Genomic DNA, 18572 nt, shown 5'->3' with positions numbered 1-18572 from the left:
GACAATACGATAACCGTAGAGAACCATGGCCAAAATGCAGACATGGTGAGGACTGTTTAGTGCAGATGTGCACCGACGGGATGGATGGCGGTCGGCGTTTCTTTAAATATCCACACGCATGGGTAATACTCGGTTGTTTCATTTCTTTATCTTCAATGAGACACCTTACATGAAATTTGTTTTGCAGTCTTCCGATGCTCCAGAAAATTGTGGTTTTACTAGGTGGGTCGATCCTGCACCAATTGATTCTTTTCAGGAGTTCATCGAGTACCTCCAGATAAAGATCTTTGATCTGGAATGCAAAGTGAATCATTATGAGGAAGTGAGCGAGGGAAACAAAGACGACGAAGATGATGATACCAGCAATGCTGCCGGTTCACAGGATGAACCATGCATTATTCCTTACTGCAACTGCCCTTGTCACAAGAAGAAGGGCCCTGTGCCTCCAGCACCACCGCCTGCACCACCTGCAATGGGTGGATACTACAGAGAAGGCTCAACGCAGTTTGCTACGTGGGGGTATGGCTACTAGGACTACCCTAGTGCTAGTGACATGCTGCATCGTTGTGTTTGTTGTGTTTTTTTTTAAATTACCTAAGGCATGTTAGGTTAGTCCAGAATCTGTTTACCGTAGTTTGCAACGGGTTCTGCCATGCCACTGCATGTGTGATGTGTGTTCCATTATCATTGTATTATGATGTAAACTTGATGGTTCACATTATGTAATGCATTTCTTAGTTCTTATTTCTTATAGTTATATTAATTAAATGTGTGCTTTTTAGTATTTTAGTGACATGAAAAGCTCCGAAAATATTAAGGACAAGTTCAAAGATTTCATATATTCCCGGCTACAACTGCAAATTAATGGTAAAAGTTACAACACACAGAGTCAAGCTCTCAACTGAAAACATAAACAACTAATTGCAGTGGCATGTGCACGCGACAAGGTAATTTCTTGTTGCATCTAAACCTACCATGCCTTATGGAATGTAAAATGCCGGGATTACATGGTACTACTCTACTGAGTGCACCGAGGATATTTGCCCTTCCTAATTACTTCGGGGCCGGCTTCCTTCGCACGGCGTGCCCTCTCTCGCTTTCTCTCCCTGTCAACTTCACGTTCAGCCGCCGCCTTACGATCCACCTCCTCCATCCTCTTGCGGATCTCTTCTTGATCTTTCTTGCGCTTCTCCTCTTGCTGTTCCTCGTGCTTCATTCGGCGCCAACATTCTTCAGCCCACCTTGCTTATTGTTCCACAAAGTCCTTTGCCTGCTGCGACTGCACGGTGTCGAACCACTGCATAAAATCACAAAGAGGCGGAGGAGACTTTGTCCAACAAAAGTTAGAATCATAACTCAATGTTAGGTCACAAAGAAAAATAGCGTATGTTGTCCTGCTACCTTGGCCCGGTCTTTGCCGTGTCGCTTAGGTGGATCATTCGTAGTTCTCACACATAAAGAACCTCATGCCGTAGTCATCTCCTAAAACCTCAGATTGCATGAACTTGCATAACGAACCGCAGAAGCACATTGGCACATCAATTCCTTCAGGTACGGTGGCTTCACACTTGCTCCACGGAATGTAGGTTGATCCTGACGAAGACATTGGCGCTATAGTGTGGTGCGCCAAATGACGAACAATGATTTAAATAATACACATATCGTATACTAAATCGATGCGTGAAAATATAGGTACTGTCATAATTATATTGTCTTATGCTGCAATATCAATAAGGTACTGTCATAATTCTATTCTAATACATAATTAATTTAAAAACAAGTCTGTAATAGTACTCAAATTGTAATACTAAACGAGTATTCTAAAGCACCAAATCTAATTCAGCTAATCCGCTAATTAAATTAAATTGTTATACAATATCAACGGATTCATACGGAAGTAACCGGTAGATCACAAGTGCGGAATTCGGCAGAGCTTCGCGGCTTTTCTTCTCCTCACCCCTCTATTATTTTCTGAATTTTTAGGCTCAAATGACAAGGGAATGGCGGCCAGGGCTTATATAGGGAGGGAGGACCCTGTCGCCCCTGGGATGGGCGACAGGCCCCCGTTGCATTTTTTTTGCCAGGGACCTCGTTGTAAATTTGAAGAAAAAAAATACATTTAGGGCCTGTCGCCCTATGAGGGGCGACCGGGAGTAGTTTTGAAATATTTCAAAACGAACATATATTTTTGAAATTTTTATTTTTTTTAAATATAAAAAAGAAAAAAACGCGCCGCGTGAGGTGGACCGTGCTGCCCCGCCGCCTGCTATGAGCAGGAATCGTGATAGATGGGGGATTGAAGTGAAGGAGAGAACTTTTGGATAAGATAATTTTTTTCTCGTTGCTTTGAATACTTTTCCAACCTGTTTTAATTTTTTAGGAGGCCTCTAACTAATAAAAGCAGGGGTAAATGGCTCCTTTATTTTCAAAAAGTATGGGCACATCCGTGTAGTTCAAAAAACAGAGGTAAAATCAGATTTCACTTCGAAATAGGGAAAAGAATGTCAAAATCTTTTTCTAAGGCTTGAGAGAAAAGGAGTCAAACAGTTCGGAAAGCGCTATGCCGCTACAGTGGATCTATGGCATTTGGCATATATATCATTGTAACGACCCGGCTCGAGATAATGGCTAAGATCTACTCTACACGTTAGTAGACCATACCTGCTAATTAACTCTCTTGCGCTTTCGTCCTCACTTCGCACAAAAGGATCGATCCGGAGTTACTAGCTTCTCGCGACCGGCTATTTAACTTGGTCTGCCTCTCGTTCTGTTTCCAGTATGGAACTAACTAGGAAGTACTGTGCCGTTGCTACAGTACCCGCGACGCTACAGTATCTTTTTGCTACAGTGTCGCGTATTCGGTCCGTCCCAAACGGCCCACGGGCTGTGACAATCACCCCCCGTTGAGGACTCGACATCCTCGTCGAGACATCGAACCAGTTTACCCATACGGGACAAAGGAGCAGGATCACCTCTCTTGGGCCATGTCCCATACATCTAGTGCTAACGATCCCATGTGCCATTGATACCCCTAACTGGCATCCCAGTTAGTGTACTAATGTCAGGAAATGTTCTTCTAGTGTTTATGTCCGTTCATTTCTAATCGCTTTGATTCATACACCTAACTCCGATCTGTTTACATTGTTGCTCAAATAAATATGAATAAGGTCGCATATTTGTTGCATTGCATAATCACATGTTGTTTGGGTGTGAGTTTAACATAGTGAAATCCGCATGATAGACTAACTGACGTTATGTGTCACGTATGTCTGCGTAAAGCTTTTGATGTTTTTGAAATCTGAAAAACCTCTCTCTCAATTTGTGCTTCTTGGGTTGCTCCCTATGATTTTCTTTTGTAGTGGTGATTGTTCCATGAACTATAGTGCCGCGACGGCTCGTATGGACTGCAGCTATACGACTGTGCCACTGGGTGCGCGCTGGTGCTTAAGTACGTGTGGATATGAACTACTACAACTGTCTTTTCATGCAACTCTTAAAATGTTTTTCTCTACCTCGTCTTCTTTAAGGGGGTAGGCTCTAGACGAATAACGATGCGAATGGGTTGTCTTAGTGTTGAGTTTCTAGGGGTATCAAAGCTATACTCTCGCGGTTTCACGCCACGTACGGGGCAGAAGTGCGCGTACATGAGCACGTCGGCGCGTGGAAACACAGATGCCAACAGCATATAGACGGACACACATGGACTGCTGGCAGTGAACCCACGGACGTGGCACATGAGATCGTTAGCACTAGACGTATGGGACGTGGGCCAAGAGAGGTGATCCTGCTCCTTTGTCCCGTATGGGTAAGCTGGTTCAACGGGGACGTCGAATCCTAATGGGGGAGATTGTCACGGCCCACGGGCCGACTGGGCCGCGCGGGTTAATGTAGCGCACGGTTACTGTAGCGCCGCGGCACATGACCTTTTAGTCCCACACTGGAAACGGTGAGGGAGCCGAACCAGCTTAAATAGCCGGTCCCTGGGAAGCTAGTAACTCCGGTTCGAACCTTTTGCGCGAAGCGAGTACGAAAGCGCAAGAGAGTTATTTAGCAGGTGTGGTTTACTCAAAGTGTAGAGTAGATTCTAGCCGTTATCTCGGACCGGTCGATACAATCATCGTCCACGGATTTCATGGATTCCCAATCATAATTAACCTACCTACCACCGCCATCGCGACGCGGGGGGGGGGGGGGGGGGGGGCAGCAGCACGCATGGAGCGAGCGAGAGGCGAGAGCATGAGCAGCACGCCATGATTTGCCTCCACATGTTTTCGGCGACCTAAGCTAGAGGAGGCTTTCGCGCACATGCAGGGCGATAGCGCGAGCAGAGCAGGCAGGGGCCGGCCACAACACAACCGCGAGTATGCATGATGCCGGTCAAACGCACATCCGGCCGGGACCACGAATTAGAATCCAAGATTTTGGCCAGTGCATCATGCGTGCTCTGCAAATAGAAAAAGGCATCCCGGCCGTACGTACCAAACTTGGTGTCAATTCTAGCTGCCGGCCGGTCCGCGCGGGGGGCGGCGCATGCATGCGACCACCAACTCTCGCCGGCCGGCGCGGCACTGCTGCGTTCGCGAGGAGCCAGAAAGCCGGGCGCTCAGCCGTGGCCGGCACGCGCCGTGGTCGACACTCGACAGAGATCAGCTGGTCGCCCCCTCTTGTCTAGTCCTGTATGATGACTCTACTGCGTGCTTGGGTCGGGGAGAGATCGCGACCACCAGCAGCTTGGTGTGGCGCTCGTCCAATATATAATCGTGTCCTTGTTGTCCAAAACGGCTGGATGCGGCGCATCGGGGTGGTGGCTGGTTTAACTGTTTAAGCCACTGGACGGACGCGCGGAATCGTATAGTTTTTGGAAGAGGTGGCGATATATTGTCCCCTGACGGCCGACTACATGGCGTTAGAGATCCAAGATGCAGAGATACTACGTACTCGGTACTCTACATGGAAACCCCACCGCCATGTCTTTCTCCGGGTGGTGGGTGTAATGTATAGAATCAAAAAAGGGTGGCACGGCAAAGCCCATTAGCCCATGCCCCCATGTGAGCGTTGGTGGCGATGCAATATCTGTTCCATTCCGTGAGGGAGGGAGATGTACTCTCTCTCTCTCTCTCTCTCTCTCTCTCTCTCTCTCAAACGTTGGGGAGCATGGCCCACGCCCTCGCCCACGGCGCAGGAACAGATGGAACATGTCCGATCGAGAGGCTCGCATCTCATCACGTACCAGTGCGCGAGTGCCACGCTCTCGGGTCTCGGCAGGAACTCAGGATCACATGCGCGGCGCCGCGCCCAGGATCAGTGGTGGAGCGTCGTCCTTGCCGGCCTCTTGGCCCCGCACGGCGACCCGCGGGGCCGGGAATACCCCTGCTGCATGCGGAGCCTTTGCGCTTTTGGCCCTGTTTGGATGAGAGTAGCACAAAAATTTTGACCAACAATTAAGGGTACTAAATAAAGGTAATTTACAAAACTAACTCCATAGTCCTGTTCTACTTCGCGAGACGAACCTAATGAGGCCTTTGACCGCACGATTAGAGGAAGGTTACTGTAGTATCACTGTAGCCAATCATCGATTAATTACTATCATTAGATTCGTCGTGAAAAGTTACACCCATCCGTGAAAAAATTTTGCAAATAAATTTTGTTTAGTACTCTATACATATAAGATTCTTTTCTCGGGAATTACGCGCGCTACTCGTGCTACTCGATCCAAACAGGGCCTTTGCCCGCCCGGCGGTCGGCCACCTCCACCCAACGACCCAACGCGGCCGCCTTTTATCCGCCGACCCCACGCCGGCCGACCTCCCATCCCAAACCTAGTGTCCTGTGTCTCTGCGAGGCTGTGCCACGGCTAGGCCCAACGCGGCCGCCTTTTATCCGCCGACCACCTGCGAGACCACAGTGTCCTGTGTCTCTGCGAGGCTGTGCCACGGCTAGGCCAGCCCAAAGCGGCGGCTAGCCGCAGGCAAGGCGCGGTGGCCGCGCTCGCGCGCCTCGGGATTCGCGGCGGCGAAGGATCTGTCTCGGGGGTGGGGGAGGCTCCTGTGCGTTTACCGCCTGTCTTATTCGCCCTTCGCGCGCCGCATGTTGGGGCGAACGTCTTTTCACGCCGCCGGGGGCAGCGGGCGGGTGCCCTGCGCCTCGCTCTGAAACGTCGTTTTTTTGCTGGTCTTGTCTTGGACGACCGGCCGGCCCAGCTAGCGACTGCAGCGCCACTCCTGCACTGCATGTTTCCGTTCCTGCGGATCGATCGCCTTGGGAATTACGGCGGCGTGGGTGCGCTGCTTTGGCTGCCAAAGCTGAGCGGCCGGAACGGTAAAACTCGTGGACGGAGCGGCGGCGACCGTACCTTTTCAACGCCCGTACGAACTCGGCACTCGGGTGTGGTGTGGGAAAGTTACCGCGGCGCGGCCATTATCCCCGCTCGCTTTTGGTGGGTGCGGTAGAAAGAAGAAGCAGCAGCAGCAGCTGATGCGCGGAGGGGCTCGCCTTTTCTCGATTCCATTCACAACTCACAGGCACAACCACGGATCCAAAGAATGAAGAGGAAAAAGTGCGCGCGCGCTCTCTTCTGTTGCTGATCCAAGTCCCGGTATCGGCATGCAGGCCCATTGTCGCAGCCCAGCTGCCCAACGGGCCGTTTTGCCGATCCGCCTACTGTCTGGGCTCCGCTCTCTGCAACTAGCTGCTGGCCCGATGCCGCCGCGGAGCATCTTTCCTTTTCTTTTTTCACGAGATTATTGCTCGAGGAAACAGTGCTCCGTTCGCAGGGATTGAGCTTCGGGCACTTCCGGTGTTACAAGTAAAGGAAGGTGCCGAGAGTTGAGATGCATCCATGCTTAAAGAACGAACATAGCAGCACAGAGATGCATCCGACGACTGCAGATGTCAGACACCCAGTGCCAAATAACCAGGGTGTGCCTCTCAACCTAGTCGTTGTATACATAGTGCTCTGCTCGTCATCAGTTACTTATTAGCTTGGCAAGTCCAGAGTCGGATACCCAGCAAACATCTCGTCCAACACGATGCTTTGTGGCTTCACTGCGAAATAAGCCAATCCTTTTGGTACATCATTGATGATCTTCAATCTGATTTCGCAATCAAGTGGGGTCGCTTGGTGTTTGCCAAAAAAAAACATTGTTATCCAAAGATCCATTAGACATGCATTCTTTCCGTCCCAAATTATTAGTCGGTTAGTTTTTCTAGATAAATAAATTTTTATTATATATCTAGAGATAATATATATCTAGCCCAATCTTTGTTTTATCATCGCCTGCTTGAAAGGAATCTCACGGTCAATTTCCCACCGCCCCGCAGCTGCACAGAGGTGATCCACGTGGTGGGCCCCACATCTTCCCTATCCTTTCTTCCTCCTCTTTTTCTCGCTTCTCTTTCCGTCTTTCCTCTCCGGTTCTCTCTCGTTCTCCTTTTTTCTGGTGCATCTCGACTCCCACGGCCGAGCTCGCGACAACAGCTGTGGCGGCGGGATGGAGCAGCGTGGCTGGGGCTGGGGCATGGGCAGCGGTGCCGCGGCAAAGGGAGCGGAGCTGAGCGACACGGTGGGGCGGAGGCGGCGCGGCGGCGGGCTCCGCGAGGCGAGCTCCCCGTGCGGCACGGCAGCGCGCTCCCGGGCGCTCACGCCCAGGTGGCAGCGGGGACTTCCCCTGGGCGCTAACCCTCGGAGGAGGTGAGGAGCTCCCCTGTAGGTTTTTACCTTTTTTTTTTCTTTTTGAGTTTTTGGATGCAAAATTTTTTTACAAAACTTTTTCCAAACTTCTCTAGTTTTATATTTGGATGCAAAAGTTTTTCTTCAAATTTTTACCAATTATTCTAAAAGCTTTTTGTTTCAAACATTTTCTCATCAAATGTTTTCCTTTTTCTTCTCTTCAAAATATTTTTTTGAAAATTTTCTCCAAAGTTCTTTAGTTTAGATTTGGATGCTAAATTTTTCTTCAAATTTTTTCCAACTATTTTGAAAATTTTCTGTTTCAAATCTTCCTTTTTCTCTCTTTAAAATATTTTTTTGAATTTTTTTTGTCATAAAATGACAAAAAGTTTACTAAAAAAGAAAAAAAAGTTGGTCGGAAATCGACCATACCGACGCCCCCGCACGGTCGCCCGTAAATTAGAACTCCTCTATACCGTGCCCGTAAATTAGAACTCCCCTATATCTAGATGCATACAAAAAATTATGCATCTAGAAAAAGTCAAAACGACTGATAATTTGGAATGGAGGGAGTATTAATGGAAAAGAAGCTTATGTAAATTATTTGGGAAGTTAGACGGAGAGAAAAGTTCAGAGGAAGTGACTATTCCTTTCCTGTCCCTTGGACTCTTCCAGCTGTGATGCTCACAAAGCCTCATCCAGTTTAACTGTACTAAAGCTCAATGCTCAAAGACTTATCCTGATATCCTTTTCAATGAGCTGGCCTTTTGCTATATAGTAATAATCAGCAATCAGTAAACTTACAATCCATTGTTCATCCACCAAAGCTTATCAATCATTATAATCAGTAACTCAGTAAGCTAGTCCTTAGTCTAGTTCTACTAACTCGGCTTGCCATACAACCTATGTCTAGAACATCCATATATATGACGGAGGACGGGAGGAGTGCGCGCAGCAGCTGGTGGAGGCGAGGGTGTGCGCGCAGCAGCAGGTTTTGCAGTGAAGGCGTGCACTTGTATTTCGCTAATCAGGCACACTGCACGCACCACTTGGTAGGCGCCACACAGTTTCTCGTCGCTGGGGCTCTGCCCCTCCTAATCCGTGACATCCTCAGGTGGGAAGGGCCACACAATGTATATATAAGGAAACTAAGTGCCCCCATGCATCAAAGGTCCCATGGTCTAGCGGTTAGGACATTGGACTCTGAATCCAGTAACCCGAGTTCAAATCTCGGTGGGACCTAATTTTTCATTCCCCCCTCTTTTTTTTTTCCCTTGCAGGCTGCAAGTTGTTTCTGCACTCATTCGATTTGGGGGACTTTTATAGCGCATATATTTGTGACCTCAGTTCTGTCTGTTGCCAGATGCAACGGTGCAGGCATGCATCAGCCTATAAAATACCACTGCACAGACCAAAAATAACGCTACAGAAAAAAAAGGTAATTACATGATCAGGGTGCATCCGAACGCCAGATGCATGCCTCCAAGAACAATGATCAGCACAGTCACAGAAAAGGCGGTGTACGTACTGCCCTTGAAGAACTGCATGACACATGTCGCCCTGCATTTGGGCTTTGCAGCACCGAACGCAGCATGCATACATGTTGCAATGCGAAGATTCAGCAGCATTCAGATGGATCATCCGTAGCCCACACTGCACTGTCACCACCATCCCCAGCAGCAGCAGAGCGCCTGCACGAGAAGACAAGACCCCAAGTGATGAGCACCACGAACAAAGCCCCAACCCCAAGCATTCTCCACCGCAGCAGAGCAACTGCAAGAATTGATTCGGCAGAGCAACAGGCAGTACACGCACCTTCCTCCGCTTCCGGCGCCACCGCCGCCGTGTCCGCCCGCCGCCGCGGCGCCGGCCGTGGCCCGGGGACGGCGACGGCTGCGCGGCGAGGAGCAGGACCTCGTGGCGCAGCACCAGCGGCGACCAGAGCCCGCTGCGGTCGTAGTCGAAGTCGAACGCGCTCGTGTCCGCGAACTTGCCGAGGAGCCCGTCAGAGACGCCCCTCGGGACCACCTGCACCACCAGGAGCCGCCGCTCGTCGTCGTGGGCGATCGCCGGCAGCGACGACGGGTCCTCCTCCGGGGACGAGCCGCAGCTCGCGATCTCCGGCGACGGCGGCGTCATTATTGCGCGTATCAGCAGCGGATTATCCGGCACCGCCGCCGGCCGGTGCGGTGAGCTGCTAGCTGTTGCCGCGGTAGCGGGATAATATATCAGGCCTCTCTTTTTCAGCAGGGGGGGATTCGCGGCTGATCGTGCGGTGGTTGAAGGGAAAAGGACGGACGACGGACCTGCTCGTGCTGGAGGCTGCTCCGATCCGTCCGGACGCCTCATTCCATTCGATCCGTCCGGGCCGGGGGAGGAAGCGGCAGCCGTGGAGCCTGCCTGCCCGCCCGCCTGCCCGCCCGCCCGCTGCATGCGACTGAACCAATAAATTAAAATTCTAATTAATTATAATAATTATCATTTAAATACATCGGACGCATTAGTTTAATGGTTTAATTTGGCGATCTTTTCTCAACCCACATCCCGATCGAAACAACACCGGTAGTCCAACGCGAAGGGGGACGCAGATGGTACAAGCACGACAAATACTTAAAAATACAACAACACGACATAAATAATACATAACTTTTACAAACTAAACTCCGACTACAATAATTTTACAAAATTTACATAAATAAAATAATTTACAACTTTACAATAGGGTAGCCAAGTTTAAACGAAAAAGATCCCACAACACCTCTAGTGTTCAGCCTTTAGACAACCGGTCCGACCAACCGGTCAAACCGGTTTGCATGAAGCTCCCCACGTAGCCACCGGTCAGACCGGTCCAACAAAACAGACATGGTGCGCATCTAGCCCACGCATGCGCAACCCCTAAGCTTCTTAACCTACTGGTCTCGGTTCATCACTTCCCACCCCTCTGCATCTCTGCGGATAAATTTGACACAGCAGGGCCAGAGATCGACGTCTGGGTGCCCTACGATATTTAAAAATATACAAGAGTGACATACGATATTAACAAAGAGTTTTACAAACCGAGTTCAAATACACCAATAGTTTACATAATCTACATAAACTAAATAGTTTACAAACTATACATTAGGGTAGCCAAGTTCAAATAGAAAAAAACCTACAACTACGCTAGTGTTCTGCCTCTTCTCAACTGGTCAGACCGGTTCATCCAACCGGTCAGACCGGTCAGCATGGGAACTCTACGTAGACACCGGTCAGACCGGTCCCACTGACCGGTCAGACTGGTCTGAACAGATAGAGAAGCTGCACACATCGCCCACACACGTGCAACTCACCAAATCCCTAATCTAGGGGTCTCGCTTCACCACTTCCCACCCCTCTGCATCACGGCGGATAAATTTGACACAGCAGGGACAGAAGTCAATGTCCGGGTGCCCTGAAATAAAAATATGTGGCAACAAACCCTGAGCAACTAATACTCAGCAAGACTTACCCGACCAGTGGGTATAACTTAGCCCACATATCTAGACATGCGAGGCTTTTGGCTGGTGGTTATTTTGCAGAAAAGCGACTAAAGTAATTTCTTACTTTCAGTATTTTAGCCTCAGATTATATATGAATTCAATTAATTCTAATCTAATATTTGCAGGGATCAACTATAGCAAACATGGTGGTGCAATCCAAATATCTCAATGTGTCCAAGATTATATATATACATAAATAACTTACATTCTAACATTTTGCTACGATGCAGCAAAGAGATCAATGTCCTCGTAACCGCGAGACACGGCGAATCGATTCGATTTAACCATGCAAGGTGGACCTAACCAACACGGCACGCTAAAGCCCCGTCAGACCCCATGTACCGACCTTTCCCCTCCCCGCCTCGAACTACAGGACCGCCCCACCATCATATGGTCAGCCGAGCTCAACGTGAGACCACCAAAAGTAATATATGCATCCCCGTTTCTCCGCGACTACTCGACCACCCCAGGACGTGAGATGGAGTCCTGTACTTTCGAAGCAAGGCAATACTCGGCTTACCTGTTTCGACTACCTCCTACTCCCGCATGCGGTTAGTACAATTCAATCCCCGATCAGCACTGCCGACAACGACCGGTCCTTAATCGACATAGACGGGACTAAGACACTCAGGAACTCTGTCTTGTTGCCATTCCTCTGTATCCTCATAATTTCCCGTCTGGTCTCAATTCTCCATTTATTCCATGTCAAATTCAACATCTTATGTACTGGAATATAATTATATCTCATATCTCGCGAGTAACCAGAAATTACTCGACTTCTAAACATCATATATCTCGCGAGTGCAAGAGATCACTCGTCTTCTACCGGAAAACCATTAAACATAGCACTTCTATCGTCCTATACATACTAGTATAACTCAGGGAATCCTAGGGATCATGCAACTAGGATTCCAAACAATTCCTAAACCTAATGCACAAGTAATAGTTACGTATACAGGTGTCATAATTTAAAATAATAGGATGTGCACCGGGGCTTGCCCTTACGGCTCCTGTGGCTCCGCAACCACCTCGTACACAACCTCCTCCGCCGCAGCTGCTACACGTATGCATATGCACATGACAACAGAAGGCATGCATGATTTACAAAAATTATGAGTAACTAATAACCCAATTAATTTCTAACCATTTGTACCAACTACCCCGCATTTCACCCACTCAGCCAATACCCCACCGGTCAGACCGGTCCATCTGACCGGTCAGACCGGTCACAATTAATTCAACCATGCCACCGGTCAGACCGGTCACTCCAACCGGTCAGACCGGTCCTACCCAGAACAAAAGCTAATATCCATATCGTGGTGAAATCCGGCCACTAATCCTAAAACCCTACTAGGAAACCAGTTCAGGGATACATTGGAACGTATTTGACCGGAGGGAATCACCTAAAACCATCTAGAAGAGGAGATCGACCATCCCTAGCAAAATACCTTGAATGAGCCTCTTCCCCACGAAAAACTCGGATTCCACTTCACTCCTGGAAGGAGCACATGGCAGAGATGATCCCCCACGTGGATTTAAAGCTCTCCTCGGCCTTGGATCAAATGGAGAGGAAGGATTTGGGGAGTAGGGTTTGGAGAAGAAAAATGAGAGGGAGAGAGCTCAGCAGGTGAGCTGAGCATGGTGAGGGTGAAGGAGTCGGTGAGGGAGAGAGAGTGTGTGGTTTAAATGCTGTGGGGCCCAAAACGGTTGAAACCCAGTTCAACCGGTCAAACCGGTTGTCTCGACCGGTCGGACCGGTCCGGCCCAGGCTGACAGGAGAAGTTTTGGTTTTGTGCTTTGCCGTGTAAGTTTGAAACTAATGACCTTAATTAATTTAATTACCGAGGATAAATACCTGGGAGTTACAATCCTACCCCCTAAAAGGAATCTCGTTCCGAGATTTAATGAGGGTGCTAAATGGAAAGTTAGAAATTGGTGAGTACCTCGATAGGCTTATAGCAATTCCGGACATTTAGTCCGAACAAATTCCTCCGTCTCCCAAGTAGCTTCCCGCTCGGAGTGATTATTCCAGTGCACCTTATAGAAGTTGCTAGTGTGATTTCGAGTGACCCAAGTCTTGTGATCGACAATTTTTACTGGATGCTCTGGATAGACAAGATCGGGCTCCAGTTACAATTTCTCTATGTCAACCACCTTTTCTGGAACACAGAGACATTTCCGAAGCTGAGAAACATGAAATATATTATGAACCGCGGATAATTGGGCAGGAAGTTCCAGGCGATACGCTACTGGCCCACATTGCTCAATGATAAGAAAAGGCCCAACGTAGCGAGGCGCAAGTTTTCCTTTTACGCCGAATCACTGAACCCTTTCATTGGAGAGACCCGCAGGTAAACATAATCTCCCGCCTGAAACTAGACAGATCGACGTTTATTATCCGCGTAACTCTTTTGTTAGGATTTCGCAATCTTTAAATTTTCATGAATAACCCGGACTTGTTCTTCAGCTTCGCAAACAATATCGGGTCCAAAAAAATTCCTTTCTCCGGCTTCTGACCAGTTCAATGGGGTCCTACACCTTCGCCTATATAATGCCTCAAAAGGAGCCATTCTGATGCTCTCCTGATAACTATTGTTATAAGCAAACTCGGCTAAGGGTAGACATTCATCCCATTTCTGGCTATAGGTGAGCGCACACGCTCTGAGCATATCCTCCAGAATCTGATTTATTCTCTCGGTCTGGCCATCTGTCTGAGGATGATAGGCTGAAATGCGGATCAGTTGTGTACCAAGAGCGGCGTGAAAGTGTTCCCAGAACCGGGCAATGAATTGAGTACCCCGGTCCGAAATGATTGTCTTTGGAACCCCGTGGAGACTCACAATACGGTCCATATATAATTGGACATATTGTTTTGTCGTATGTGTTGTCTTTACCGGCAGAAAATGTGCCGACTTGGTGAGACGATCCACAATAACCCATATTGAATCATAACCCTTGGAAGTTTTGGGTAAGCCGACAATAAAATCCATACTAATATCCTCCCACTTCCAGGATGGAATACTCAAGGGTTGTAAAAGGCGGGCTGATCTCAAATGGCTCGCTTTAACCCTCTGACAAGTGTCGCACTCCGACTCTTGTGGTCTAAGTATATATGCACTGGATTGCCCAGAAGATAATGGTGCCAGATTTTTAATGCATGCCCCACTGCTGACAGTTCCAAATCATGGGTGGCATAATTTTCCTCATGCCGGCAAAGTGCTTGGGAGGCATAAGCAATCACCCGCTGATCTTGCATAAGGACGCAGCCGAGACCCGTACCTAATGCATTACACACAAACGTCAAGGCCAGAGTAATACCTGGCTAAGCCAAAGGCAGTAATGAGAATGCGGCCAAGAATCGTACCTGATGCATCACAATAAACATCGAATGGTCGAGTGATATCTGGCTGAGCCAGAACAGGGGCCGACGTTAAAACCTTTCTCAACGTCTGGAAAGCCTGATCACATTTGTCGTCCCAAACAAATTTTACCCTTTTCTTAAGCAATTCTGTCATGGGCCTAGCAATTTTGGAGAAGTACGGTACAAACCGGCGATAATATCCTGGTAGCCCAAGAAAACTTCAAATTTCCGGAACTGTCTCAGGGGTCTTCCAATCTAGCACATCTCGGATTTTGCTGGGGTCGACAGAAATACCGTCCTCCGAGATGACATAGCCTAGAAATTGTATCTTTTTGAGCCAAAATTCGCACTTGCTGAATTTGGCATATAACTTGTGCTCCCTGAGATGCTGAAGGACAATGTGAAGATGCTCTGCATGCTCTTCTTCGATCTTGGAAAATATAAGAATGTCGTCGATGAAAACCACGACAAACTTATCCAGCTCGGGCATAAATACTGAGTTCATGAGATACATGAAATGTGCCGGGGCATTTGTTAACCCGAAGGACATCACCAGATATTCATAAAGTCCATATCTGGTAGAGAAAGCCGTCTTAGGAATATCTTCGGCTCGGATTTTGATCTGATGATAACCCGAGCGGCGATCAATCTTAGAAAATATTTTGGCCCCGAATAGCTGATCAAACAAAATATCAATACGGGGAAGTTGATATTTATTCTTGATTGCGACGACATTCAAAAGTCTATAGTCCACACACAACCTGAGGCTTTGATCCTTCTTTTTAACAAAAAGTGCTGGACAGCCCCAGGGCGAAGTGCTAGGACGAATATAACCTTTGTCGAGCAACTCTTGCAATTGCTTCTTTAATTCCACCAGTTCATTGGGTGGCATCCGATAAGATCTTCGGGAAATTGGTGCCGTTCCCGGTTGCAATTCAATTGCAAATTCAACATTGCGATCCGGTGGCATTCCGGGTAAATCCTCCGGAAAAACATTCGAGTACTCACACACCACTGGTATGTCAGCCAAAGCCTTGCCCTTAGTGTGATTCATAGTGGAAGTGGTTGACTCAAGGTTCTTTAAAGATAAGGTCATAGACCCATGGTCAGATGATTTTATGTACACAGAATGTGCATTAGTGTCTAAAATAACTCCTTGTTCCTTCATCCAGTTCATGCCAAGTATAATATCCACTCTTATAGTTGAGAGTACTATAAGATGTGCTATAAATCCTTTTCCTTGTAACTGGAGAGGCACTAGCCTGACAATTTGGTTGGTAATTAATTAGCCCCCGGGCGAATAAATATTGTATGGATTTTGCATGTTTTCTATTCTCAATCCCAGCCTAATGGCACACTCCTTGCTAATGAATGTATGAGATGCCCCAGAGTCAAACAATATGGTGACGGGACGATCGTTTACAGAAAACGTACCCGCCATCACTGGAGCTCCCTCCGGAATACCCTCAAGGGTGGTGTAATGCACTTGTCCCGGTTTGAAGTGAGCGACTTTGCCTTTCTGATTCTGCTGACTGGACGGCTGTCCCTGCTTCGGCGGCATGGGGCAATTACGTGCGAAGTGTCCAAGCTGTCCGCAGTTGTAGCATGGGAACAAATTTGGGCACACCCTCTGCTACGGCACCCAAATCTTCTGCTCGCTCTGTGGAGGAATAGGAGGTCTGACTGCCCCTGTGGTTGAGTGTACTGAGGGGGCCTGTATCCTCACTGCTGCGGTGGCTGGTGCTGGAAGGGGGCACGCTGTGGGCCCGACTGCACCAAGCGAAACCTCTGTGGAGTGCTGCTCAAAGACCCCGTCGCCGGCGACTTTCTCTTCTTCTCTGCCTTGTGAGCCAAGTGGGCATCCTCCTGAATGATAGCTGTTGGAAATATGCCCTAGAGGCAATCATAGAGATGATCATATTTCCTTGTATTCATGAATAATGAAGTGTTCCTTGAATATCCATGGAAGGCAACTTGTATTGATTGACAATTATGTGAATTGTCTGTGAGACTCTTTACTTGTATGGTTATTCTAAAGCTGTTTCTAGTCGGAGTTCATGTGGGGACACACATGAATATTAGACTAGCACATGTATTAGTTGATGACTATGTTTCACAATTCATGGACATGTAGATGTCAAACTAATAATGTGGGCTCATGTGGGACATGAGTCTGAACTGACTCAACACGAGATGATGACTTCTCATTACACAATATGTACGCTGTGTCCTAAGACCTGAGATCGTCGTATGTACTCAAGATGTGAATCGAATTATTTATGAGCCATCAAACGCTGCACCGTAACAGAGTAGTCATAAAGGTGGGTTTCGGGTCTGTCAAGAAGCATGCTATGAGACATAGTCGGTCAAGATGAGATTTGCCCCTCTCTACAAGAGAGAGATATCTTTGGGCCCCTCGAGTGATTCAGATCATGAAATGCATGGCCATGCTGGGGTTAAGAGTTAACCAAGGATTCCGAATCACAGGATCGAGAAAGAGCGGTTGGCTTGGAGCTAGACCAAATATCGTGAGGCAAAAGGAACAACATGTATATGATATTGTGTCGGCTCGTCTGATATGATCTTTGTGTACATATAGGAGTTGACATGTCTTGCTAGAGGCCACTGTCAACTATTGGGACGAGTAAGAGTGCTCGGGCCATGTCTATTCGCATGTGAGCCCATAGGGTCACACACTTAAGGGAAAGAAACCTGATAAGTATGAGATCCGAATTAGACTGGGCTTAGGTGCACTAATGGGCTTTTTAGGCCCAAAAGGGGGCACCAAAGGTGGGGCCCAAGGCAGCCCACCCTAGGGGCTATATAAACAGGGGAAGGGACGGCCAAAGTGAACCCTAGACCCTTTACTATTCACAGCACTAAAAGGCTAATAGTAGCCACGGTGAATAGTGCCGCCCCCTTTCGTGCCTAAGCCCTCGGTCGCCTTCGCGGATCTAGCAATCCGGATCGCGACGCTTCTTCCCGTATGTGTGGATACCTTGGAGGTGCTACATCTGTAGCATAAGAACGAGCCGCACGTGAGGAGTTTCTCGCAACTGCACTGCCGGCTTCCATCTTTTCGACTACATCGACGCGCGACAGAAGTTCCGCATCCGCGCGTCTAGTGGTAATCCCGTGATCTATAACTGCAGTAATCCTGGTTTATGTGTTAGAATATTTTGTTTTTGCTACCCCATATTCCTACAATAGCACCGTTGACCAGCTCACTGAAGGTGTCAAACTTAACCATAGCCAGGCGATCTTGGAGCTTACTGCTGAGCCCCTGCCTCAAGCAAGCCTGCTTCTTCTCATTTGTGTCCACGTGGTAGCCCGCATACTGCGATAAATTGTTGAAGGCCTGGGCATACTGTAGGACACTGTTGTTACCCTGTTTCAGGGACAATAACCGCCTCGAACTACAGGACAGCCCCACCATCATATGGTCAGCCGAGCTCAACGTGAGACCACCAAAAGTAATATATGCATCCACGTTTCTCCGCGACTACTCGACCACCATAGGAGGTGAGATGGAATCCTGTACTTTCGAAGCAAAGCAGTACTCGGCTTACCGGTTTCGACTACCTGCTACTCCCGGCATGCGGTTAGTACAATTCAATCCCCGATCAGCACTGCCGACAACGACCGGTCCTTAATCGACACAGACGGGACTAAGACACCCAGGAACCCTGTCCTGTTGCCATTCCTATGTATCCTCATCATTTCCCGTCCGGTCTCAGTTCTCCATTTATTCCATGTCAAATTCAACATCTCATGTACTGGATTATAATTATATCTCATATCTCGCGAGTAACAGGAAATTACTCGACTTCTAAACATCCTATATCTCGCGAGTGCAAGAGATCACTCGTCTTCTACCGGAAAACCATTAAGCATAGGACTTCTATCGTCCTATACATACTAGTATAACTCAGGAAATCCTAGGGATCATGCAACTAGTGTTCCAAACCATTCCTAATCCTAATGCACAAGTAATAGTTACGTATATAGGTGTCATAATTTAAAA

General features: G+C 48.1%; 1 protein-coding gene and 1 non-coding gene across 2 annotated transcripts; one reads left to right on the top strand and one right to left on the bottom strand.

Annotated features, from left to right (window-relative positions):
- The first annotated feature begins 8839 nt into the window (after window positions 1–8839).
- TRNAQ-CUG lies at window positions 8840–8911 on the top strand. The gene has a single exon. It is a non-coding gene; the product is annotated as a tRNA-Gln (tRNA).
- Window positions 8912–8960: 49 nt separating this feature from the next.
- On the bottom strand, window positions 8961–10064 carry LOC120704802. Its single transcript, XM_039989326.1, has 2 exons — window positions 9485–10064; window positions 8961–9360 (listed from the first exon to the last, which is right to left on the bottom strand). The coding sequence occupies exons 1-2, from the start codon at window positions 10016–10018 to the stop codon at window positions 9331–9333; spliced, it is 564 nt and encodes a 187-aa protein (XP_039845260.1). The 5' UTR covers window positions 10019–10064; the 3' UTR covers window positions 8961–9330.
- Between the last annotated feature and the right edge of the window lie 8508 nt (window positions 10065–18572).

Source organism: Panicum virgatum, chromosome 4K (genome assembly GCF_016808335.1).
Source record: "Panicum virgatum strain AP13 chromosome 4K, P.virgatum_v5, whole genome shotgun sequence".
Classification (NCBI taxonomy): domain Eukaryota; kingdom Viridiplantae; phylum Streptophyta; class Magnoliopsida; order Poales; family Poaceae; genus Panicum; species Panicum virgatum.
The sequence above is the reverse complement of the archived record's forward strand: the minus strand, read 5'-3'. Positions and strand labels throughout refer to the sequence as shown.